The following is a 25536-nucleotide window of genomic DNA, read 5'->3' on the forward strand; positions in this document are numbered from 1 at the left end:
GATAACCTGGTGGACAAAGGAGATTAGAGTATTAATGAGCAAAATGACATTTTGATAATGTACATTGTAACACAACATGACGTCCTTTATAGACACTTTCTCCTCACAGTTGCTTAACAGTCATTAAAATCCACAATTGTTTTTCCTTTCTGTGAAAGTTTTATAATTATATATGATATACATATTTTTGGTAATTATATAATAAACATAATATAAATATAAATAAGCATAAATATTTTGGGTAATTAACCAAAATCCATGCTGAAGTTTATAGAACTGTCTCTTAACAAAGCCTTCCTTGGACCTGGACATGTCAGTTTTGTTATGAAGTGTTCTTCTAATGAATTTGGGATGAAACTTTGTGCCCAAATGACTCCATATTTCCATAACCCATTTAAATAATACTAACATTCTGATATATTTCCTAAATCATTATGAAATACTTCCAAAGGCACTGAAGATACTGCCATGAAACAATATTTAATCAAAAGAAGTTTATGAAATTGTGGAAATTTTACCCAGATGAACACAGGAATTGATATATATAAACAGTGATTTTACATGAAAACCGTAATTTGTCATACCATAAATGGTATATGATTACTGCTTAATTCTAAGGACTAGTTAAATCCTATCATCCAGATTGTAATACTGTAATCTAAGGCCCAGTGTCATAATCTTGGAAATAAAATGTTTATATCTAATAATTTAACATCAACCAACATATCATAGTCTCTCTATATAGCAAGGTGCTTTGAAGGGTGAAATTATATATTATACATATATTTATAATGAAAGCAAAAATTAAAATTGTTTCTACCCATATGACACTCTATAAGCTTTCTTAAATATGCATATAAGAGATAAGCATACATTTTGTGAATAACTGCCATGAACTTTCCATATTTTTATTTTAATTTTAATATGATAAAGACTTTCAACAATACTATAATGTCAGAATTTATTATTGTCATCTACTGTAGGTAATTCAGAGTAAGTTATAAATAATAGTATGTCCTCAGTAAATATGCTATATATAGTATGTATAGATGATAGATACATAATGGACATAGAATATGCAGAATAAATTATAAGTAATATGTATGTGATATACACCTAATAGTATGATATAACTTCTGAGAAGTTAAAATATACTGAAAATATCCTTATCCTTTAGTTTTGACAGATAGACCTCCACCCATAATTCTACAAGGCCCGGCCAACCAAACACTAGCAATAGATGGTACAGCATTACTGAAATGTAAAGCTACTGGTGATCCTCTTCCTGTAATTAGCTGGTTAAAGGAGGGATTTACTTTCCTGGGTAGAGATCCAAGAGCAACTATACAAGAACAAGGAACACTGCAGATTAAGAATTTACGGGTAAGTAATGCTTGACTTGTATTTGGATCTTCATTTCAACATAAGTATTGCCCTCGGGAAAAATTGTTTTGTGAACTTAAAATCTTCCATACTAGCAAGTTGCTATACCTTTTATTATGGCCATGTTATTTCTTATTTTATTTCTTATTTCAAATTCATCATTTGATGAATTGGTATTAGAAAGAAAGTCCGTATGTTAATATAAGATCATAACAGACTCAGAAACTTTTTGTTCTTTCATTCCAACTCATATGTATTCAATTGATAAAGCTAAAAATCTTAAACATGAAGTTAATGATAGTAATGGGATATTTAAAGTCATTTGAAAGTGTCAAATGCTTCTGATTTACTGTCATGAACAAAGGACGTTTGTAAGGAAATGTGGATAAGTTGGCTTGGCCAAGCTATTATGTCAAAAAACCAAAGAAATAAGATTGAGTAGAAGGTAGGTTTGGCTAGTTGGTGGAAAATCTTACATTTTAGGTTAAGTTGCTGTGGAGTTTAGATTTAAACCTGTGGGCAAGGACAAGTCATTGCTGTTCTTTTAACAGAAGATGGTGACCACTCCTACCAATTTAACAAATTAAACTTACTTCAGAAGCAACTCAAATGCCTACTTCTGAATATTGTATTAACTATGTATTGCAATTTAACAATATTAACTTAGAGACTTAAAACAACATACATTTATTATCTCATAGTTTCTGTGGGGTTAGGAGCCTGGGTGTCACTTAGTTGGGTCTTCCACTTCTGGGTCTCACAAAGAGACAATCACATATCAGGGTTGTGGTCTCATCTGAAGATTGACTGGGGATAGATTTGCTTCTGAGCAACATGATTGCTGGCAGCAATCAGTTTCTTATGGCTATCATGCTGATTACCTCAGCATCTTGTTTGCTGTTGCTGAAGGTTGCCTTTAGTTACTTGCCATATTGATATTCCCATTATGACTACTTGCTTCCTCAAAGTCAATGAGGAAGGGAGTCTCCTGGCAAGACAAGCATTATAATCTTATGTAACATAATCACAAATGTGGCATCCTGTCACCTTTGCCCTATTCTGTTGACCAGAAGCAAGTCAACAGATCCCACACACATTCAATGTGAGGGATTGATTACACAAGGTGTGAATACCAGATAGGGACCGCCTGCCCTCTATGAGTATATTCACTTCATTCAACAAAATGTACAGAGCGTCCCCTCCCTGTGGCAATCACTATGCTAAAACTGAAGAGTTTGCTAGAATAGTCAAAAGATTGGAGATGAGAGCCAGAATTAAGATGATTGATATAGTACATGAAGAAAAATTAATCAAAAATGATTTGGTGGCAGAACAATTAGTAGAATCTGGTATCTAGGTAGAAATAGGGAGCCAAGATAAAAAACAAACAAACAAAAAAACAGAAAAACAATGTTGAATTTTCCTATCTGGAAGCTAGGGAAGAAGCTAAAATATTTTTCATTACATGTATTTTCAACTGATTACAACATGGATTATTTCTTCTCTTAAAACACAAATATATTTACAATGACATGTTTATTTAGTATTTACCAGCGTGTCACCCAGACATTTACAAAAAGAGGAAGGACTTTTTGTAATATGTACATGCACACTCAAAGCACGCAAACCTTCAGTAATTTGTATATTTGTTAATAAAATTAATATATAATGTTTTCACTTTAATTTTGAGACATAGGCATTAATTATCTTTAAGTAGAAAAAAATGCTGTCAAATTCAGTTAAAAGACAAATAAATTAGTACATATTTTAGCCTGTCTCTTTATTGATTCTAAATTAATTGTTAACTTTCTTTGAACAAATGAGAGTTACTAAAAAATTAATGCCAACTCTCCTTAAGTAAACACTTTCACCTCTGTCTTTGGGCTAAAGGCAGACTTGGGCCATGAAAGTTAATGCATTTTCACTGTACCACTGAATTAAAGGGTGTGCTTGAATAGTAAAGATCCCCAGTAGTGTTTGAAAGAAACAATTAAAGGTGGGTGCTTGATGATGTCAAACAAACTTCGAGCCCTGTGTCAGGCTTCTGAGTCATCTCTCTGAGATGCAAGCTCCTGGGGGCTTGTCTGCAGCCAACCACATAAGGAGAAAAGCAGATGATGGAGTGTGCCAGCACATTAATCTCTTTTTAAAGCACTTGGTTAAGGATAAAAGGAGAAGGATAGAAGGAAGATGAAGCACTCATGACCCGAAAAGAAATTATTTAAAGTTAAAGGAATAAGAATGAGTGTAGTGATGATGATGGTGATTGAAGAGTGAGTTTTAACAATGATATTTCAGCTTTTGATATGGCTTTTGATAAACTCCAGTATGAAAATGTTGTTCTTTTTCTGTAAGGTGACTGTCTTTAAAGGGATATAAAAATGTGTTTTTCCACTACTTCACTCGTATAGTCAAGAGAGGGTTTCTGTAAGTCAGATTCCTTTGTGTCTCACTATTTCTTTCCTTCTTCTTTTTTTTCTTTTTTGGTACTTAATGCAATGGGGGCGGGGAGGATAATGTGATGAACACTCTGTTCTCATAGTCCAACTAATTGGTAACTGAATCTGTATCTTTTGAGAAGTAGAATATTCCAATACTCATTAAAACCTACCTACCACCGCTAATGTCAGACTGTGTCTCTACACAATGACAGGGAGATGCAGTTAAGAAGCATTACCTACATACCCTTCTTTCAGCATTTGCACATAATAACAAGTGCTACACTTTAGTTCAACAGCTATAATAAAATGCAAATTCTTTACTCTTTCACAGACCATATTCAAATGAACATCGCATTAAAATCCAACCTTGGCTCATTATATTTAGTTTGTGAGTGATGCTTCTTAAATAGAGAGATTTCTAATGACTATAATGCATGCACAGCCACGTTTCAAAGAATGGCTCTTTTTACAATGGCTATCCTCTATCATCCCGCGTATAATAGAAGACAATTGTATGAAGATAATATGGCAGAGAACAATGTGCCAGAGCAGTTTGAAACTCAAGTTAAAATACATAATGACATTTAAAATCAATTAAAATGGTGGCACAGCAGGAACATCCATGCACTAATGATTTACCTGATAATCAGTTGTGGAAGGTTGAGTCATTACTACACTTAGACTTTGGACCCAGCAGATATTATATTCCATGAACCCTCATATTTCATCAACAGTTAGACTCATGTTCATCACAGAATTTTAATGTCGCATCATGTCACTTGCCTTATTCAGTTTGGCCGTCGATTTTTCTTCCCAGTCTCATCTCTAAACCAGTGTAAATAAATATGTTTATATTCTAGGCCCACAGGACTCAACTACAAAGATGATTTTTGACATACAATTTTTATTGATTTGTGCCTTTCGCCAAAGTATAATCACAGAAATGTATACCTTTTACATTTGTAAAAGAGAACTCTTGATTATATTATCAACTACTTTAAAAAATCCCTTCCCGCTCTTCAGTGAATAACAAAAACATTTTAAGTGATCAATGAAATGGCAGTTTTTAAGTATGCTTTAAAGAGTGATGCATGAGATTATTTGCATGGTCCTTTCAGCTCTAAATTGCAGTGATTCCATAGACATGGTTTGTGTGTTTATGATATAATTTTATTTCATTCTCTATCACACTATTAAAATTTAAATATAAGTGAATACTAATCTACTTAAAGGGAGAGATTTAGGTTTTTTTTCCTTCACTTTTCTCCATGTCTTTAAAAAAAAAAAAGTCAGCCCCCTGTTACCTCAGTGCTCATTTACTCCTGAGTACATTTTATCCTTGGAAATATAATATATTAAGATGGAAAGGACAGTTTTGCTTTACTGATCTCTGAATATTTAAAGGATTCTGAAAAATTCTGTCCTGAGCTGTCCATATGTAACTCCAACACAGCGAAGCCCCATCATAAATTGGAGTTATACTAAGATAAAGGTATTACCATGGAGGCAAGAGGACCAGACAAATAGAGTTTACCAGACACATAACTTTTAGTTATAGAAATATAATAAAAAATCATTGAATTCCTGTTATGAATAAAGTAATATTATATGAGTTGATTTTAATATTTTGTGTGTACATATGATTGACTCTAATGAACAATTTGGAGGGCCAAATGATACATCGTATATTAAGAAATTAAATATTACCTCCTTGAGACTGAGTAATTACTCTACAAATTAATTAAAATAATTGAATTCTCTCCCTTCCTTGCACACTAGATTTCTGATACTGGTACTTATACTTGTGTGGCTACAAGTTCAAGTGGGGAGACTTCGTGGAGTGCTGTGCTGGATGTGACAGGTGAGTCCTTGGGAATTATCTCAACAGAAGAAATCTTGAGCCCATTTCATTGATTAGCTCATCATCAAATAACAATTGAAAAATCAAGATTTTAAATTCATTGAATGAAAAACTAAGTCATATGCCACTTTTTAATTTCTCCACATAACATTGCATTTTTGCAATTTGATACATTTGTCCTTGATAAACAAATTTCCTCTACCTGAAGAGCAAGCAATTTTAGTGATCTTGCATGAAAGTAAACATTTAGTGACACATAGGTAAAGCAAATATTCATTTACATTCTTTTGATTCATGAAGATGAATTCCTCATTGTCTAGGTCAACTTCTTCAATAGACTATTTTCCTTCTTTTAAATGTTATGGCATCTTATGCAATCAGGAATAAAGCATTTTCTGTTTGTCCTCTATAGAATCTGGAGCAACAATCAGTAAAAACTATGACTTAAGTGACCTGCCAGGGCCACCATCCAAACCACAGGTCACTGATGTTACTAAGAACAGTGTCACCTTGTCCTGGCAACCAGGTACCCCTGGAGTCCTTCCAGCAAGTGCATATATCATTGAGGCTTTCAGGTATGGGACAGTTCCTTTTTTTTTTTCTCCATTAGGTTGTTGCTTTAGCTCTCATATCCTAAAATCTCATATGAGCTATCCTGCTGTTTTATCTTAAGAACATGTTGAACAGTGCATTTTAAGTATTTATCTGATTTTATTCAAGAATAGACTCTAGGTTTTTTTCACTTACAACTTGATTATAGATTAAATATGCATTACCCATGACGAAGTCTATGGGGATCTAGCTCATGACCTAATCACTTAGCTCCTTTCTTTACCTTGACCATCGTAAAGATTTAAGATGAGAATTTTGTCATTAGAACTAGGCAGAAAATAATTTAATTAGGCAGGACACTTTTTAAGTTCTGCATTGTTTACCGAGGCATGGAACCCTGGAACTTTGCTTCCTCATAATTAGAGCAGAACTTAAAATAAATCCACTGTTTTTGTGCTGTATATTTTAATACAGCTATGGGTAGACCTAAAAAAAAAATGCAAAACTACAGTTAAGGAATTGATTCCATGCACTTCTGGTTGCTGAAAGGAAAAAAAATATGTCCAATTGTGATTTGAAAAAATTGTCATCAATATAAGGATATAGACTATAAATTAGCAAATGTCATGATAAAGTCATTGTGAGAATTTGATAAGATCCTTACACAAATGGGAAAATAAAGTTTGTATTGTTTCAATGTGCTTTTATTTGCCATTATAAAGATAGCAAAAGCCGGTGTCATTTTTAAGCATTAGAACAAACCATTATTTTCATTTTAGGCTTCCCTAATCTATTTAAGGTAATGATCAACAAATACATCATTCCCAACTTTCAAAACAGTTTTTCTGTAATTTTCATGCTTTGATGTGTAACAACTTTTGAAAAGTAAACAGGCAGCCCTGAAAAATCACATTTTCTCCTCATTATGAACTAAAGCAGCATTTGACCGTAGACAAAGTTTTCTAAATGGGTATCCCATCTCTAGCGGGCTGTTAAGGGGTCTCCACATCTAGATTCAGAGGTATTTCACCTGTTGAAGATGAGAAATCACATACTATGTAATGTATAATTTTATTAAAAATGTGACCAAAGGAAAATATTCCTTACATGCTTCCTTTCTTCTTTTACAGATATGTAGTTTTAGAAGGCTCTATTATAATATTGCATGTGGAATTGATGCAAAAGAAAACACACCTTGTAACAGGAAAATGTATTGGCATAATTTACTCTGTAGTCCATTTATTCTTTCTACAGGTTAATTCTTTTCAAGGTATATATATATATACATTTACGAGGACCATATTTATTGTATAAACTTGATGTTGTGATCTTGGCCTCTATTCCTTCTACAGGTATTCATTTAGTGGGCTGCTGTGCATTAGCAACGGGCTGTCACATCTCCGGGGCTGAGTTTAATTTTGTTGTGCATGGCACTTCCGTTAGGTGGGCTCGGCTTTGTTGTTGAATAAACCGAAATCATCCAAATGTTTCATTTATTGGGCTTAACACTTCAAGTGTTGTGCGTGTGTGTGTTTAATTTTCAGCCATTAACTTTTGTCATTGATACCCAGCTCCATTGTCGATGCCTTCACGGCTGCTCTTTAAGCGGAAGTTCTGTTCCTGTTTCAGCCAATCAGTGAGTAATAGCTGGCAGACGGTGGCAAACCACGTAAAGACCACAGTCTACACAGTGAGAGGACTGAGGCCCAATACGATCTACTTATTCATGGTCAGAGCCATCAACCCGCAAGGTCTCAGTGACCCAAGCCCCATGTCAGATCCTGTGCGCACACAAGGTAATTTCAGTAGCTGTAAACATGACCGGTTCTGGAAGGAGGCATTCAGCAGGAACAAAAAAAAAAAAAAAAAAAGAAAAGAAAAGAAAAGAGAAATGACTTGAAAGAAAGAAAAAAAAGAACAAAGGGGTTGCATGAGGAAAGATAAATGTGTCCGCATTACTTGTTACAATGATTCATTAGACCCGATCCTGAACTTGCTGTTCACCTTGGTCAATGTGTCCTCTTCCTGGAGCTGTCAGGGTCTGTTAAGTAAAAAAATAATAATAAATAAATAAATAAATAAATAAATAAATAAATAAATAAACAAACAGAATAATTGGTTATATTTACATAGTAAGAGTCATTCAACTAAGTTAGGGCTTTTACTATATTTCAAAAGGTGAAAACTTGTCTCCTTCCCTTCGAAATTAATTATATAGTAGCAAAAAGTGATCTCTAATGGATACAATGCCCAGACAGGGATATCAAAATTACTCCTATTGTTCAAGAATTCTGTTTTTATACGGCAGTGGGTCTCCAGGTGGAGCTCCCCCAGGAGCAGCATCTGCATTCACCTAGGACCACGTTAGAAATTCAGACTCTCAGGCCCCAGCTCAGAAGCTCTGGGGGTTCAGCCCAGCAGTCTGTGTTAAGGTGCTCTCCAGGAGATGCTTCTGCTCAAGTTTGACAAACATAACTACAATGTGTGTTTTGTTGTTGTTGTTGTTTTGTTGTTGTTGTTGTTGTTTTATCAAACCAGATGTTTAAAGGAGCAATTTGTTTCAGAAAGGAGCAAATCAAGTTTTCTTCCTGAGGTATACAGTTCTTTTGACTAATTAAAAAAAATTAAGAAAACAAAACAAACGAGTAAAAGGAAAAGAGAGAGATCAAGACACAGACTCTTAACTGAGAGAACAAATTGATGGTTACCAGAGGGGAGGAGGTAGGGGGATGGGTGAAATCCATGTTGGTGATTAAGGAGCACACTTGCTGTGATAAGCACTAGGTGGTGTATGGAACTGTTGAATCACTATATTGTGCACTTGAAACTAACATTACACTGTATGTAACTAACAGGGTTTTAAATAAAAACTTAAACATCCAGAATATTATAATTTCAAAATTGAAGATTTTCCTTCTCATCTTTGGTAGCCTGCATCTTCAAATTAAGAAGTCACTGGAGTCGAGGGGTTAATACAGGATGCTGCATTATAATTTCCCTTCCTACCAGTAGATGGAGGGAATTAATAAAATAGACATTGTGGTTTTATTATTTGTTACAACTGACTTCCCACAGGGTTCTTGAGAAAGGGTTAATTATTTCTTATTTGTAAAAGGCTTTGAACAAGATATAATTCAAAGTAGTATTTTTATGCAATGAAAAGCACCATACAGCCATAAAAATATTATTATAATTACAATGTAGTTCAGTGATAGTAACTAGCATGCTATTATAACAGAGAAGGGCACCTTAAAGGAATCCAGTGAAATAGTCACCACGTGATTTTGGAACGTTGCTGACATGATGACAGTCAGGGGAGGAGGGAATGCCACTTTGCTATTGTTCTCTAAGCAGTAATGTGATTAATTTTCCATGATGATAAAGGGCCTGAGGGAAAAGAACCTGTCTCCAGAGAAAGAAAAAGTACAACAAGGAATTTGAAGATCTGAAACTGGTTATATTTTACCTTGCTTGGATCCAGTTGCTTTTAGTGTGTCTAAATTTAATGAGTAAACTAAATTCTAGAACTTGAAGATGTATGTGGCTTTAACTCAAGAAATCAGAGTACCAAGAACATTTTTACCAGTGTAGACAGAAACAGTTTTTGTGGTGTAGCTGTAATGGAAGGCGGGAGATAACAGAGTGGGGAAGAATTTGGGTGTGATTATATCCGGCAGACCTTCTTGATCATTCAATAACTCTGCCAGTCACTAAATCTTGACTCATAAAATAACGTCTCGGTGAAAAGGTCAAAAAAGATTAATGAAAAGTTGTTTGTGATCTGGCTTGTTCCAGCTGAGAGACTATATAGAGCAAAAGACTTATGTTCTCTTAACAGATATTTAATAGGAAAACTCATGTTTTGTGTCTGAATGTCAGGATCATTTTTTGACACCACACTTTCAGCAGCTTTGCATTCTGCAAAGCACTTCTTTTCAAAGAACACTTTGCTGTGTGAGGTCTTATTTTGAAAGATATTAAGTACCATAGAATTTAGAAATCTTTTATTTTAGGAAGGCAGCAAATACTTGTAGCATAAACATCACAGTAGACCATAGATGTGTCAGCAAAGGTTAATATTATTCACATAATATTAATAATATATTTTTTCTAGATCAAGTAAAATAGCTCTGCTATTCATGTTAAGGATGAAAAACAGTGGAACTGGGGGGAAAAAATCACCAAACCATAGTTCCCAATTATTTATGTCCCAATTTTTTCACTCATTTTTTTTTATTGCTTACATTATACATTTTCCAAATAACAACAGCAAATACATATCCTGAGTCATGGGATAAGTTTGTGCTTTACTCAAATCGATACAGAGGGTTGGAAAACAATGGAAGAGATTTAAGGTATTTTAATAATGCTATTTTAATTAAAATCAAATTTGTAAATTATTGATATAAATTCCAAATACTAAATAAAAACAGCACTTTCATTATATACTATAGGTAATGCCAAATTTGTATTTTATGCCTTCTTCCACATCCACTCTAAGGTCCTTGAGAAATTTATTTTCTTTTTTCAAAGATTTTTTTTGAGTATAGTTGATACACAATATTACATTGGCTTCAGGCATACAACACGGTGTTTCAACTTACCTGTACATTATGCAATGCTCACCCCAAGTGTAGCTACCATCCGTTACCGTACAATGCAATTACAATATCATTGACTATGTTCCCTGTGCTGTGGCTTTAAAAAAATATTTATTTATTTTTAAATTCAAGTATAATTAACATTCAGTGTTATATTCATTTTAGATATACCATATAATGATTCAATAATTCTATACATTACTCTTTGCTCATCACAGTATATGTACTCAATCCTCTTCATCTATTTCACCCATATCCCTCTCCCCTCTGGCAACTATCAGTTTGTTCTCTACCTTATGCTGTGGTTTTTATTCCATGACTTATGCATTCCACAACTGGAAGCCTATAGCTCTCAGCCCCCTTCACCCATTTTTCCCATCCTTTCCCCCCCTCCCCTATTTATGTCTCAGTTTGTTAGTGCAGTCAGTTTAAGTTATGGCTGAGATATGCACTCACAAATATTTTTGCCGGAGTGTTGCATTGTGGCCCGAGAAAATAGGAGAAAACAGGATTAAGAAAATCAATTATTTTAAATTAGACTTCCTTCCTTAAAAGATAGTTGGAGGGAAAAAATCAACTTAATATTGCAGTGCACCAGTTAAAGTAGTTGATTTGAGTTTGTGTGAAATTCAATATTTGATATCAATTTGATGAACTCGGAAGTCTATAATTTCTCTTTTTTTTTCTTAACGGGCATACAGAATATGAACCATTATATGGACAATAGACTAGTATTCTGTGGATGGTGAATACCGGGCTGGCTGAACAATGTATGGCTGAGAGTATATCATTCTAAATATTGCAATTCTTTCTCCATCTCCCTTCCCCCAATCACTTCCCAAAAAAAGGCCGAATTCTTTTTTTTTTTTTTTGTCAGATACTGAAGTTCTCAAAATTGTTTACTTTAGAACATTTTTTCAGTATCCTAAATTCTTCAGTCATAAGAATTTTTGTGAATTTGGGGGGCTTTTTCCCCCTTCTTTCCCTCACTTTGTTAACCTTTAGTGATATAATTCACTTCCCAAGTCTCCCTGATTACTTTCCTTCCCGTGCTTCCAGTCTAGAATAGGTCAAGGAGTAAGAACGTACAATCTACCAATTGGGACAAGGGATTAAACAAATTCTTAAACGGCAGTTTTCAGATACAGCTCCATTAACTACTCAGGAAAGTCCTTCCATATGCCAACAGCTACAGAAAACTGATGATTCTAGAGAGGTCTTGTGGCACATACTTTATTCTTTAATAAGCAAATAATAGATCTCCCACAACAATGTATTTGAAGGGAGTGAGAGATTACAAACACTTTTATTAATATTATTTTAGTAAAGATAAATATCATCTCTCAAATTATGTCCTAGCAGGGATGGTATGTATATAAATATGCCTTAATGTTTTTTGTCACAAAGGGTTTTAGTTTTTTGCCCTGCAATTATTTCTAATGACCTGATAGTAATGGCTTGTATAATATACACTGGAATTTTACTAGGAACTTTTAAATATTGGGAATGATTATCTCTGTAGATATCAGCCCACCAGCACAAGGAGTGGACCATAGACAAGTACAGAAAGAACTAGGAGATGTCATTGTCCGTCTTCATACTCCAGTTGTGTTGACCCCCACCACTGTTCAAGTCACGTGGACGGTAAGTTTTCAAAGGCAGTTTCTTTTATTCCTTTAAGAAAACAGACCAAAGAAGGAAAAAGTGAATCCACAAACAAATAGTAATGGAAACCCTCACCATTTAAAATCAAGGTGTAATCAATGGCAAAAAAGAAAAATATTCCATGGAATAAAAGAGTAGAATAAAAATAGATCGATTGCAATAGAACCATGGCATGTTTCATCTTCTTATTTTTTAATAGCTTTATTGAGATATAATTAACATATCAGAGTTAGAATGTACAACCCTGTTTTTGGTATATTTACAGAATTGTGCAATCATCATCAGAATCGGATTTTAGAACATTTCATCATCTGAAGATTTAACCCTGCATTCATTAGCAGTGTGCTTCCTCCATTCCTCCTGCTTTAGCCCTTTCCACCCACTAATCTACTTTCTGTCATAGATTTGCCTATTCCTTTGCTATGAATGCAATCATGGAATTTGTCGTCTTTTGTCTGGCTTCTTTCACTCAATCTAATGTTTTTGAGGTCCAACCATATTGTAGTATCTATCAGTACTTTGTTCCTTTTTATTACTGGATAGCATTCTATCATACAGATAAATCACATCCTCTGTTTTCTCATCAGCTGATGCACTTTTCAGTTGTTTCCAGTTTCGGCTAACATGAATCAGGGAGCCATGAACATTTGAGAACAAGTTGACATATGTTTTCATTTTTCTTGTTATCTACCTAGGAATTGCTGAGTAAAATGATAACTCTCAAACATTTGGATAAACTGCCAAAATGTTTTCCCAAGTGATTCTACCATTTTGTTTCCACCAGGAATATTTGAAACTTCCGGCTTCTTCCACACCATTGCCAGATTCTCTCACATCCTCCTCAACAGTTGTTATTTTCTGTCTTTTTTACTCTAACCATTCTAGTGGGTGTGGAGTGGTATATCCTTGTGGTTTTTATTTGCATTTCTTTAATGACTAATGATATTTTCCATCTTTTCATATGCTTGAGCATTTGTATATTTTCTTTAGAGAAATGTTTATTCAAATTCTTTGCTCATTTTTAAGTTAGGTTGTTTGTCCTTATTATAGACTTGTGTTTTTTATAAAATGGATACAAACTCCTTATCAGATATATGATTTGTAAATACATTCTCTCAGTCTGTGAGTTGGTTTTTACTTTCTTTTTTTTTTTTAAAGATTTATTTGAGAGAGAGCAAGAGAGTGCACATACGGTGGGGGGTGAGGGAGAGGGAGAAGCAGCCTCTCCACTGAGCAGGGAGCCTAATGTGAGACTCAATCCCAGGACCCTGAGATCATGACCTGAGTCAAAGGCAGATGCTTAACTGACTGAGCCACCAAGGTGCCTTGGTTTTTACTTTCTTAATGATGTCATTTGAAGCACAAAAAATTTTAATTTGACCAAGTTTTCTTCTGAATTTCAATAAATCATCTGTACATTCCTTTACCTGTATCTCATGTAATAACACCAAAACATGAATATAATTTTAATAATTTGACTTACATAGTAAAAAACTAATGGATTTTAAGAAATAAATTGGTATTTTAATATACACTGAGACTATTCAATTCCAGGCATTATTAAATGTCAACCTGCCCACTGTTATATCAAAATGCAAAATGTTTTGATCACTTGATAGCCACTGCAGTGAAAATAAATAGCATAAAAATAGCCACATTAGAGGATACTAACACTTGTGTCTATGTGTTTTTGTCTATATGTCTGTGTTTTGAGAAGAGCCAGGTAATGTTCTTCCCCATGCATAGTATAGCCAGTGCCAACTTCTCATTTATATCTAAGATTTCTCTATTATAACCTCTAAAAATCCTTCGTTAAGCCCTCTGTGTATGTCATAGATCTTGTACATTGTATAAGTAATGGACATTTGAGTTAGGTATACCTAGGAAATCTTTTACTTTAATTATGGTATTAACTGGAAAGTATTTATAATTATGTCCCTATTGTTATTATTGTTGTTTTGTTATAGTAGAACAACTAAGTAAGAAATTTGATTCTCACTTTCTGCTTTTAGATTCCAAGTTTCTTTTTTTTTTTAAGATTTTATTTATTTATTTATCAAAGAGAGAGAGAGCACACACAAGCAGGGGGAACGGCAGGCAGAATAAGAAGCAGGCTCCCTGCTGAACAAGGAGCCTGATATGGGACTTGATCCCAGAATCCTGGGATCATGACCTGAGCCGAAAGCAGATGCTTAATGGATTGAGCCACCCAGGCATCCCTAGAGTCCAAATTTCTTTTGGGAAATAAACATTTATCAACTCCTTCCACAAAGGAAGTTGAGAAGGGAAAACTGGTTATTTTTCACCAGTTCTTAATTAATTATATTTGAAATATAAAAATACAATGAAAGGGAATTATTCCAGTGTCCTCTCAATCATAAATCCATTGAACAAATCCAATTCAACAAGCATTTTCATGGACCAGTTTTGTTCTAGAGGTGGTGGAGAGCGATATAAAGAGACACAAATCTACTTGAGAGAAACATGGAAATTCTCAATATTCTTCAGGGATAAGGGACAGTATTCAGGGATAAGAGCTGTAACAGACAGATATGTACCCTATAGAGAGATTTCAATCAAAGAAGAAGTGATTAACTTTATCCTCAGGCACCAGAAAAGGCATCACCACTCATTTTCATCTATATGGAGAAATATAAAGGCATTATTATATTAGAACAGGAAAACCTAAAATAACATTTAAGGCTGTTTAGTTTAATTCTATAATTTTATAAAAGGAAGCCAATGTATTCAAGTTGAATGATGTTCCCAATATCCCACACCTACTTAAGAGGTAAAGACAGGATTAGAACTTACTTACTTTAAATCTGCATTTTGTGTTTTTTTTACTTAAACTATAGACAAATATTTATTTGAAAGGAATATTTTTTAATGGTGGAATTTTGGCATAGGTCTCAGATGGGGCATTTTGTTACTTCTTAAACCAGACCACGTGATCAAAATTTTGACCTAGGAGTACAAAATTGGATAATACTTCAATATAAATAAGACTAAGTTCATAATATTTTAAGAGTAATTATTTAAGATTACATTGTTTCTGATTCTGTTTTTAACATTATTTTGCATAAGTTTATTCTGTTTTCTGCATATAATAATTTCTATTCTCCTGTTCCCATGGAGGGCGCCTACAAAATGACATCATCATTTTTCCATTGGCACAGTAGGGGTATTATCTGCCTTGTCTCTTCCATCTCTCTGTAACTTTGACCAAATATAAAACTAGCAAAGCCAAGGAAATAATTGTATTTTTAATAGCAGATTTTTCCTCACTCTCAGTTGAAAAGTCTTCTCTGCTCTGTTGGGAGTTTTGAAGGGGCCTCTTTTAAGCTGCTTCTAAGTGTAGAAATTATTTGGGTAAGAATCAAAGTCATTATGTTTGTGACGTTAATCACTTTAAAAGTCACTGAGTTTAAAAGAGTAAATCAAATTAGATCAAAATTGCAGGTCTGTAGTCTGGGAGTTCTTCCAGCAGAGGAACCTTGTCATATTCATCTCTGTATCTCACAAAGCTTGTCATTACTAGTTTGCATATCTCTCTCTCTCTCGTGAGCTGGAGTTCTGTGAGTCTGGAGTCCATGTTTTTCATTTTTGTTTTTTGTGAGCAGAGCATCTAGTATAAAATACCCTTTCAATAACAGTCTGTTGAATGATCAAATCAGTTGTTTTTATACATTCGTATTTTTGTTTTAAAAAAGAAAGTGTTCAATTATATCACAGGGTATTGTTCCCCATGAATTTGTAGCTACACATGAAATTAAGTATGTGTTTGAGAGGTCAATTTAGTGAAATAAAGTCGGACTAGGGGTGTGGTCAGTTGCCAAAGAAATTATAACCAAATGTTTTATTTCCATGCCATATTTTCAACTTGCTAAATGTGTATGTTCTTTAAAGTATTACATTGTTAATATTTGAGTTACAGATGTGTTATTGGAGGAGAAAAATATATTCCCCAACCTATGTAGTTAGACTTGGGCCAGCTGAGGTGGTTTACCAAGGCTAACATTGAAGTAACAATAGTTAGCCAGGGCTGCTTTCTAAAAGTGACTGCTCTTATAACAAGGGTAGGCAAAAATGGTAAGAAATGACTGTTTCACAAAGAAAATAGCAATAAATCTCTTATTTTTAAAAAAGCAGTTATTCTTAAAAAATTAAAAATAAAAAAATGGTTATTCTAGTGTGTGTGGGGGGTTGTTTTTGTTCAAGGACAAAAAGAATCACAGATCTTATGCCCCTTTAACATCATACATTGGCAAACTAAAATTTCAGAACTCAGCTTCATCCAGATCAGTCCTTAGCAGGCTAAGCCCAACAAAGAAAATTCACTTTGAGTTTTTAGTTTAGATGGATTTTTTTTAAATAGAAAAGATGGTGGTAAGCACTTACACATTTTAATAGAATGTGGTTTTAATGGAACAGTACTGCACATTTTAATGCACGACCCTTTTTTAAAGTCTATCCCTTATTTAACAATGATGCTTTATCATTGTGCATCCCTGAAACTTGCAAAGTTCTTTAACTTATAATAGTCACTTAATTGTATCCAGGCCCTTGTAATATGAATATTATTGAGTGAATTAAGAAAACTGAGGCTCAGAAAATTTAAAAGGCTGAGCTATAACTCAGTTGGGACCTTATGACTGGACAATGGAAACTTGCCTCATTTACTTTTTTTCCTTAAGATAACGTTTTTTTTATTCATACTTCAGAAAATACAAATTTTTTAAAATTTTGCAAACCCCTCGATTTGTGGCCAGACTCTGATTATAACCAACACTAAAGAAAATCCTCCTTCTTATAAACAGAATGTTAATAAAACTAGTAACAAGCATATGGTTTAACTTGAAAATGACCACCTGTCAAAATGTGCTCTACAAGTAAGTGGTGTGGAACACATATCCAATAAAAATCCCACCTATTTTTTTAAAGGTAATGTTCAGCATTTTCATTTTTGCTTCCACCCGTAACAACAAATTTTCTTCTGAAAAAGAATGTACTGCAACTGCACAAAATCATGTTAAACTATTTGGTTATTAAGTAGGCCATTAGAATATACTGGTTGAAAGCAGTGTACAATGAAGTGAGCAAGGCAATGTTGTGTAGTAAACATTAGCTTCATAAAGTCCCTAAAACACTTAATTAATGAAAACCAAACATGGATAAAACCAATTTACCCTGATTTACAGACTCTCTTCATCTGGAAACAGCTGCTTAATGTTCTTAAAAACACAGCTTGCTTCTTTCAGTATTAACAAGCTATTATTGTGAGTTATGTCTTTCTTTCAGTATATAAATTAACTTAAAGCGAATGCAGAGAAGTTTATAAAATGCCAGCTCAATGTTGTTTTAACATATGCTGCAAGGAATTTTTGAACATTGACAGTTTTGATTAAAGGCATCTCTCTTTGGCTCTCATAAATTTAATTTTTGCTTTTGAGTTGCCTTGCTTTGTAATGTCAGAACAATGGCATTTGAAAAACTACGTGTGTTGGTACAAACACAAGCTGGTAGCATGGATGAGAATTCAAAGATCATGAGCTTTGTCATCAGAGCTGGGCGAACTTTCTCTTGACAGAACCTCATACAAGTGTAGCAGTAATTCCAGGGAATCTTTGAGGGTAAGAATGCTGTCAGGTGGATGAAGGAATTCTTAGTTGTTAAGACTCATCTGCGAAGCTGGAATGAGCTATACATAGAAACACATATGCTCAGGCCCACCGGCTTCATGGACTCTCTAGCTTGGACATTCTAAATATAGAAAAATGTCCCTTTGTTCCACTGTCTTTTGATTGAGGTTCTGGGTTTTTTAAGTTTCCTGCTCCCACTCAAAAATAATTTTAAAATGCTGCAACTAAAGAGTAAATGTTAGAGGTTAATATGTGGGACTGGGGTGCCTGGGTGGCTCAGTCGGATGAGCGTCCGGCTCTTGATTTCAGCTCCGGTCTTGATCTCAGGGTCGTGGGATCAAGCCCCGAGTGGGGCTCCATGCTCACCGCAGAGTCTGCTCGGGGTTTCTTTCTTCTTCTTCCTCTGGCCCTGCCCCCACTCATGTATGCGTGCTCGATCTCTCTCTCTCAAATAAATAAATCAATCTTAAAAAAGAAGTTAATATATGAGGTAATACCTTTTATTCATAGTGTGTTAACAGTTGGATAAGGAATTTTTAAAAAGTTGAAATAACCATTTTCATCATCTCCTCTATTTCTTCTCTCCCCAACCTTCCTGAAATGAGGTTTTTCCATCTCTTCTCCATTAAATTTTACACTGTATTTGAAAGTGAAATTTGTCAAGTTAAAGGCTTCTTAGAATATGGCTACTAAGCTACAATATATGGAAAATTAATTGAAGTTTCTGTGATAGTTACTGTTTAAATCAAGCAATTCTAGAAAAAGGGCAAGACATTTAAAAATTTTTTAAAGTTAAAAATCCTTTTCTCCCTGAAAATGAAACAATGGTAAAAGCCAATAGAGACTGTTCAATAAATGTGTAAGGACATGTTTTATTTTTAGCTTGCATTTTTTATATATTCACTTTTCATGTAATTATTATGAATGAACAAACAGCATTTTCACATTTTTATCTGATATGAGTGTTCAGATTCAAAATCTGATTTTCATTAAAAGCAGCTGCTTATCTTCTGTACCTTTAAGTGAATGAAAGGATCAAGAAAGTTGTGAAATTGTGCCAGTAGTGGGACTCTGGAAGGAGCCAGAAATTGATAAATTAATAAGTCTTTTTTTTAATATTTGCTGGTGGGTATAAGCTTTTCAAATGCCTTTAAGATAGGTGCTCTAACCGAAATAAGTCAAACAGAGAAAGACATGTATCATATGACCTCACTGATATGAGGAATTCTTAATCTCAGGAAACAAACTGAGGGTTGCTGGAGTGGGGGGTGGGGTGGGAGGGATGGGGTGACTGGGTGATAGACACTGGGGAGGGTATGTGCTCTGGTAAGCGCTGTGAATTGTGCAAGACTGTTGAATCTCAGATCTGTACCTCTGAAACAAATAATGCAATATATGTTAAGAAAAAAAAAAAAAGAAGAAGGTAGCGGGAGGGGAAGAATGAAGCGGGGGAAATCGGAGGGGTAGACGAACCATGAGAGACTACGGACTCTGAAAAACAAACTGAGGGTTCTAGAGGGGAGGGGGCTGGGAGGATGGGTTAGCCTGGTGATGGGTATTGAGGAGGGCACATTCTGCATGGAGCACTGGGTGTTATGCACAAACAATGAATCATGGAACACTACATCTAAAACTAATGATGTAATGTATGGGGATTAACATAAGAATAAAAAAATTAAAAAAAAAAAAAGATAGGTGCTCTAACTTCACAACTCCTCATCTTCCCATACACTTCCTCCAGGCATATGAATTTTATATGGGCTGTTTCTACACTTCTTCCTCTGGAATAAATAACCCTACTTTCCTTGCAGATCTCAGCACTTCTTCTTTTTCAGGGAAATGCTTTCTCCCCTTCCTGATTCTGTCAACTTCCTCTCCCCTCCAGTCTTCCTTAGCTCCTTGTCCATGTCATTCATAACATTTGTTTATGGATATTAGTTATGAATATAACTTGACCAGTAACTTGATTAGTAGGAACTCAGAAAATGATTGGAGTGAGTGAAGGTATTAATGAATGGACAAAAGATAAGAATGGAAATTCCTGAGCAATAGCACATTACATATCCAATCATAAAAATAGGAACTGTTGAATATAGGAAAAGGATGATGAGAAATGAAGCTAGACAAATTGGCAGGTCTAGGCCTGTCAGGCCTTTGTGCTATTTCAAGGAATTTGAATTAAGTAAGCATCTTAGATACTATGGAGTATTTTAAGCAGGATAGAGAGTTGTCCCACTCTTCATTTTGGAAATCATAATGTGAACTAAGAAATGGAATTGGAAATTAGAAGCAGGGAGATGAATTACAAAGCAATGGCATCACACAGATGATAATGACGAAGACTGAAATAGGGACAAGAGAAATGAGGATGGGTGGTTTCATTGTCATGTCTAAAATATTTCCATTTGGGGGGTGCCTGGGTGGCTCAGTTGGTTAAGCGACTGCCTTCGGCTCAGGTCATGATCCTGGAGTCCCGGGATCGAGTCCCGCATCGGGTTCCCTGCTCAGCAGGGAGTCTGCTTCTCCCTCTGACCCTCCCCCCTCTCATGTGCTCTCTCTCTCCTCTCATCCTCTCTCTCAAATAAATAAATAAAATCTTTAAAAAAATAATAATAAAATAAAATATTTCCATTTGGTTTCAAAAGTCTTTTTGCTGTGTTTTTCAGGTTGATCGCCAACCCCAGTTTATTCAAGGCTACCGAGTGATGTATCGTCAGACTTCAAGCCTGCAGGCTACATCAACATGGCAGAATTTAGATGCCAAAGTCCCAACTGAACGAAGTGCTGTCTTAGTCAACCTGAAAAAGGGGGTGACTTATGAAATTAAAGTTCGACCATATTTTAATGAGTTCCAAGGAATGGACAGTGAATCTAAAATAGTTCGTACTACTGAAGAAGGTCAGTATTCAGATTTCTAACAAAAGCCAACTTAAACCATAATGAAGGCAATTTCTTTTTCTTTTTTTAATTTTATTTTTCTTTTTAATCAGAGAGAGAAGAGAGAGTGAGAACAACCAGGGGAAGTGGCAGGCAGAGGGAGAAGCAGGCTCCCCGCTGAGCAAAGAGCCCAATGCAGGACTCGATCCCGGGACCCTGGGATCATGATCCAAGCTGCAGGCAGCCGCTTAACCTACTGAGCCACCCAGGTGTCCCAAGACAATTTCTGTTGAAGTTCTAGTTTATCATCTACCTTTGAGGAATAGCAAGAGAGAATATAAAAAGTGAATTCAGGGAGTGGCATTTTCTCTTTTTATTCCAAGAATCTCATAGAGTCTGAGAACTTTTAAAAAAAAATGATATTCGAGTAATGGGATCTTTTTCTTAAGTAAACATTTGTTCCAAATTTTACCAGTACACTGGACTTTGATTACAATATTTTCCCATATTTTTTTTCTTAACATGGATTGAGTTCATTTGGCTTCATTAAATAAGGACAAGTTACTGGAAACTCAAGAATGCAAGCTGTTCATTGTCACTTTCCTGTTTTTGATGTAGTAAAGCATAACATTCTCTTTTATAAGCCTCCTTCCCCGTGGGCTCTGCCAGTCTGACTCATAATTTCTAATCAGAAGGCGCCTGGGTGGCTCAGTTGGTTAAGCGAGTGCCTTCGTCTCAGGTCATGGTCCTGGAGTCCCGGGATCGAGTCCTGCATCGGGCTCCCTGCTCGGCAGGGAGTCTGCTTCTCCCTCTGACCCTCCCCCTTCTCGTGCTCTCTCTCTCTATCTCATTCTATCTCTCAAATAAATAAATAAATAAATAAATAAAATGGTAAAAAAATAAAAATAAAAAATTAGTTAATAATTACAGTCAACATAAAATAATACACAGCACATACAATAAACATTAATCATATAGCCTGGAATACAGGTGTGTCAATAACATTGACACTTCTTAGATGTTTTTAGCTACAAAACTCATTGCCGTTATCTGCAATCATTGATCTTTTATTTAGTTTTCTAAATAGGCCTACAGGGGCGCCTGTGTGGCTCAGTCAGTTAAGCGACTGCCTTCGGCTCAGGTCATGGTCCTGGAGTCCCGGGATCGAGTCCCGCATCGGGCTCCCTGCTCGGCAGGGGGTCTGCTTCTCCCTCTGCCCCTCGCCCCTCTCATGTGCTCTCTCTCATTCTCTCTCTCTCAAATAAATAAATAAAATCTTAAAAAAAAAAAAAAACAGAAGGCCACTTGCACCTTTGCAATAGGATTCTTACTAGTGACATTTTTCTCCCCCTCCCCCATTTGGAAACTTTCTTGCACACAGATACTTTAAAGTTAACTAGTGATGGACATGAAACTAATGTAGATTTGAACCAGTCCCTGTACTAGTGTCTCCTTCACTGAACTAGAGGCTTATAATAAATGGTATTATCAAAGTACAAAAAGTCAGATGCCAAATGTAATAAACCCCCACCCCCATTTTCTGCTTTTCGACTAATTTTATTTACACAGCTCCTGGCAAATAGCCATATTTCATGAATCAACATGAGAGCAATCTTAAGAAAATGTGTATAAGTTGGGTGCCTGGGTGGCTCAGTTGGTTGGGCGACTGCCTTCGGCTCAGGTCATGATCCTGGAGTCCCGGGATCGAGTCCCGCATCGGGCTCCCTGCTCGGCGGGGAGTCTGCTTCTCCCTCTCCCTCTCCTCCCTCTTGTGCTCTCTCTCTCTCTCAAATAAATAAATAAAATCTTTAAAAAAAAATGTGTATGTTACCTGTGCTACCATAGATGTCTGTGTTTGACAAAAGAGCTTCTAAGTTGCACATATCTTATAATCAGCATCACAGTGAAAATGTTCTGTCCACACTGGTTTATGCAGTGATACACTGACATGCACAGAAGTACGTATCTTTAAAGACATTTATCAACTTTCAGGACATATAAAGAAAAAAATTACTAAAAATTAATAATAAGATCTTCATCCACCATTAAATTCTACATTATGTTGAAAATCTGTCGTACTAATGAGTGGAGCGGGTGAATTTAATATAGAATGCTACATTTGAAGCACACTTCCAAAAATGAATTTCACTGCAGTTAAACTTTTCCTCTGGATTAGGCATCTCTCACCATTTGGTATGCGTTCCTTTACAGTGTATGTGGCCTTCTGAAGGTAACAAATGGAGCTCAGCTGGGCTGTGTGTGGGAATGATGAGCAGTGGTTCGGGTTCCTTCACATTGGTAGAAGCTGAACGCTGGAATAATTGACCTGTCAGGAAGCAGGCATGGTATTCTCTCCAAGCCAGCAGCAAGGCAAATGGGAAACCTGATTTCAAATGTTATTTTTCAATGCAATCTACTTAATAACTACAAAACTGGTGAACAGGTGGTTAGATTTATGTCTTTGTGCCATATTTTATAGCAATATTATCAGATAGAGAAATAATACAGAACAATATTGTGCTAACGTGTCTGTATATATCCTATATCTCAGTGCACGTGTGGGCATACCTCAGTGACAAATTTATGAAACATGCGAGACTTAATTGATAGGCTTTTAACATATCTTTTACCATTCAATTGTACATATGTTCCAAGGGCTAAACTCTATAGAGTTATGAAAGCATTGATCCTTTTACATAAAAATCCTTTAGTACCACAAAATTCTTTGAATTGTGTTTCAACTGTTATTTCATTTTGTTTTTCTTACTCAAAGATTTAAGGAGAATTGATAAATTTTCCTGTAAAATTAGTATTTTTCAGCTCTCAGAGAGACTGGAGAGCAGATGCTACAGTCTAAAATCAGAAGTTTTTTCTCACTCATCTTTTCTCAGTGTGATTATAATTAGTTATAGGAGAAACCATAAAGGATGGGAACTGTAGGAAATTAAAATCTATCCATTTCACACTCGACCCAACATGAACTATTTTCATTTATAACTTCAGAGTTTCTTCCCCATCAATATAAAATTAGTTTTAAATCTTAAATTATGAGTCAATGTATAAGTCAATTATTTTTCCCAATATGAAAGAAAAAGATTTTTTCCTTGTGTTGGTGAAATTTATTGCTGTGTTTCTGGTTTTATTTATTAAACACAAAACAAAACAAAAAGATAAGTAATGATACCACTCAGAGATAATGGTTGATGAAAATTTGGAATACATTCTCTCAGAATACTTTTGATAGGAGTGTTTTTTTTTTTTTTCAGAAAGAGAGCCTGCCTATTGGAGTCAAATGGATCAAAGTTCTAGAGCCAGACATACCTGGGTTCAAATTCTGCCTTGATATTTGACTTAGATAACTCTCTTACAGTTGTCTTCTGTTTCCTTTTCTGTAAAACTGAGATAAGAGTTGTTTCAACTTCTTGAGGTTAATGTCATCATTAAATAGGACACTTAGCTCAGTGCGAGACATACAGAAAGAACTCATTAGAATGTTAGCTGTTAAATTTATTATCGAGCACATATTAGCACAGCTGTTGTGTTTGCTTTAAATCTATCCATTATATTTAAAGGACATTTAAAAAAAAAACTGTCACTGTTGAACAATACATGCAAATTCGGAACTACTGGAAACCAGACCTCTTGCCTCTTGTCTTTATATTCATATTCTATAAGCAGTATTAATGCACATCAAGACTTACAGTTCGTGTTTATCCTAATTGCTTCCTCTGTAGCCCCAAGTGCCCCTCCACAATCTGTCACTGTGTTAACAGTTGGAAGCCACAATAGCACAAGTATTAGTGTTTCCTGGGATCCTCCTCCTCCGGATCATCAGAATGGAATCATCCAAGAATACAAGGTAGGGCCTGGGTGAAGAAGCAAGGCTCACAGAAAAGCTTCCCAGAGAAGTCTCAGTGTCACATGCATGAAGCTCATCTCCAGAAGCCCTCTTCTTGAGTCTGAGTGTAGAGTACTTTTTCTCTTTGTGTGACAAGTAAAGAAACAAGTACATAGGGGATTGGAACCTAACTCCAAGACACAGATAACAAAAACTCACTTGGACAAGTAAGCCCTAACAGTGGAGTGGTTTTGTTTTGTTTTGTTTTGTTTTGTTGGGGTTTTTGTAGAGTGTAATTCCAGAATCTCAGAGATTTAGAGAGATTGGGTACAGAGTAGGTAGTGAAGCCTTCATTCCAGAAACATCCTGTATCATTGTTATTAAATTTCTGTGTAATGGGCCTTAGCAGGGATGTTTTTAAACTGTGGTCTCATAAAAAGATGCTTCCAAGGTTTAGAGAGTAGGGGTGGGGATAGGAGGGTGGGCAGCACCAACTCTCACTCTTAAGTCCTGCTTTGATCAACTTATTGAGGTTTTGTAAAATATTTCACTTGAAAAAGGGGAGCCATTATAAAACCAAATTATGAAAAAACTTATAAAAAATAGTTTATTATCTCATTTTTCAAATGATAATTTTGTTGCTGTTTAGAAACCATAGATCCATTCTTTTCCTGCC

General features: G+C 35.2%; 1 protein-coding gene across 2 annotated transcripts in view; it reads left to right on the forward strand.

Moving 5' to 3' along the window:
• ROBO2 (roundabout guidance receptor 2) overlaps window positions 1-25536 on the forward strand; it is a 1281409-nt gene that overhangs the window by 1180105 nt on the left and 75768 nt on the right. For both annotated transcript variants that reach the window (XM_044919554.1, XM_044919552.1), the window contains exons 10-16: window positions 1178-1383; window positions 5604-5685; window positions 6098-6260; window positions 7867-8033; window positions 12361-12482; window positions 20812-21043; window positions 24757-24881. In XM_044919554.1, coding sequence (XP_044775489.1) covers window positions 1178-1383; window positions 5604-5685; window positions 6098-6260; window positions 7867-8033; window positions 12361-12482; window positions 20812-21043; window positions 24757-24881 — 1097 coding nt within the window. The remainder of the gene's footprint in view (window positions 1-1177; window positions 1384-5603; window positions 5686-6097; window positions 6261-7866; window positions 8034-12360; window positions 12483-20811; window positions 21044-24756; window positions 24882-25536) is intronic.

This window comes from Neomonachus schauinslandi, chromosome 1 (assembly GCF_002201575.2).
Source record: "Neomonachus schauinslandi chromosome 1, ASM220157v2, whole genome shotgun sequence".
NCBI lineage: Eukaryota > Metazoa > Chordata > Mammalia > Carnivora > Phocidae > Neomonachus > Neomonachus schauinslandi.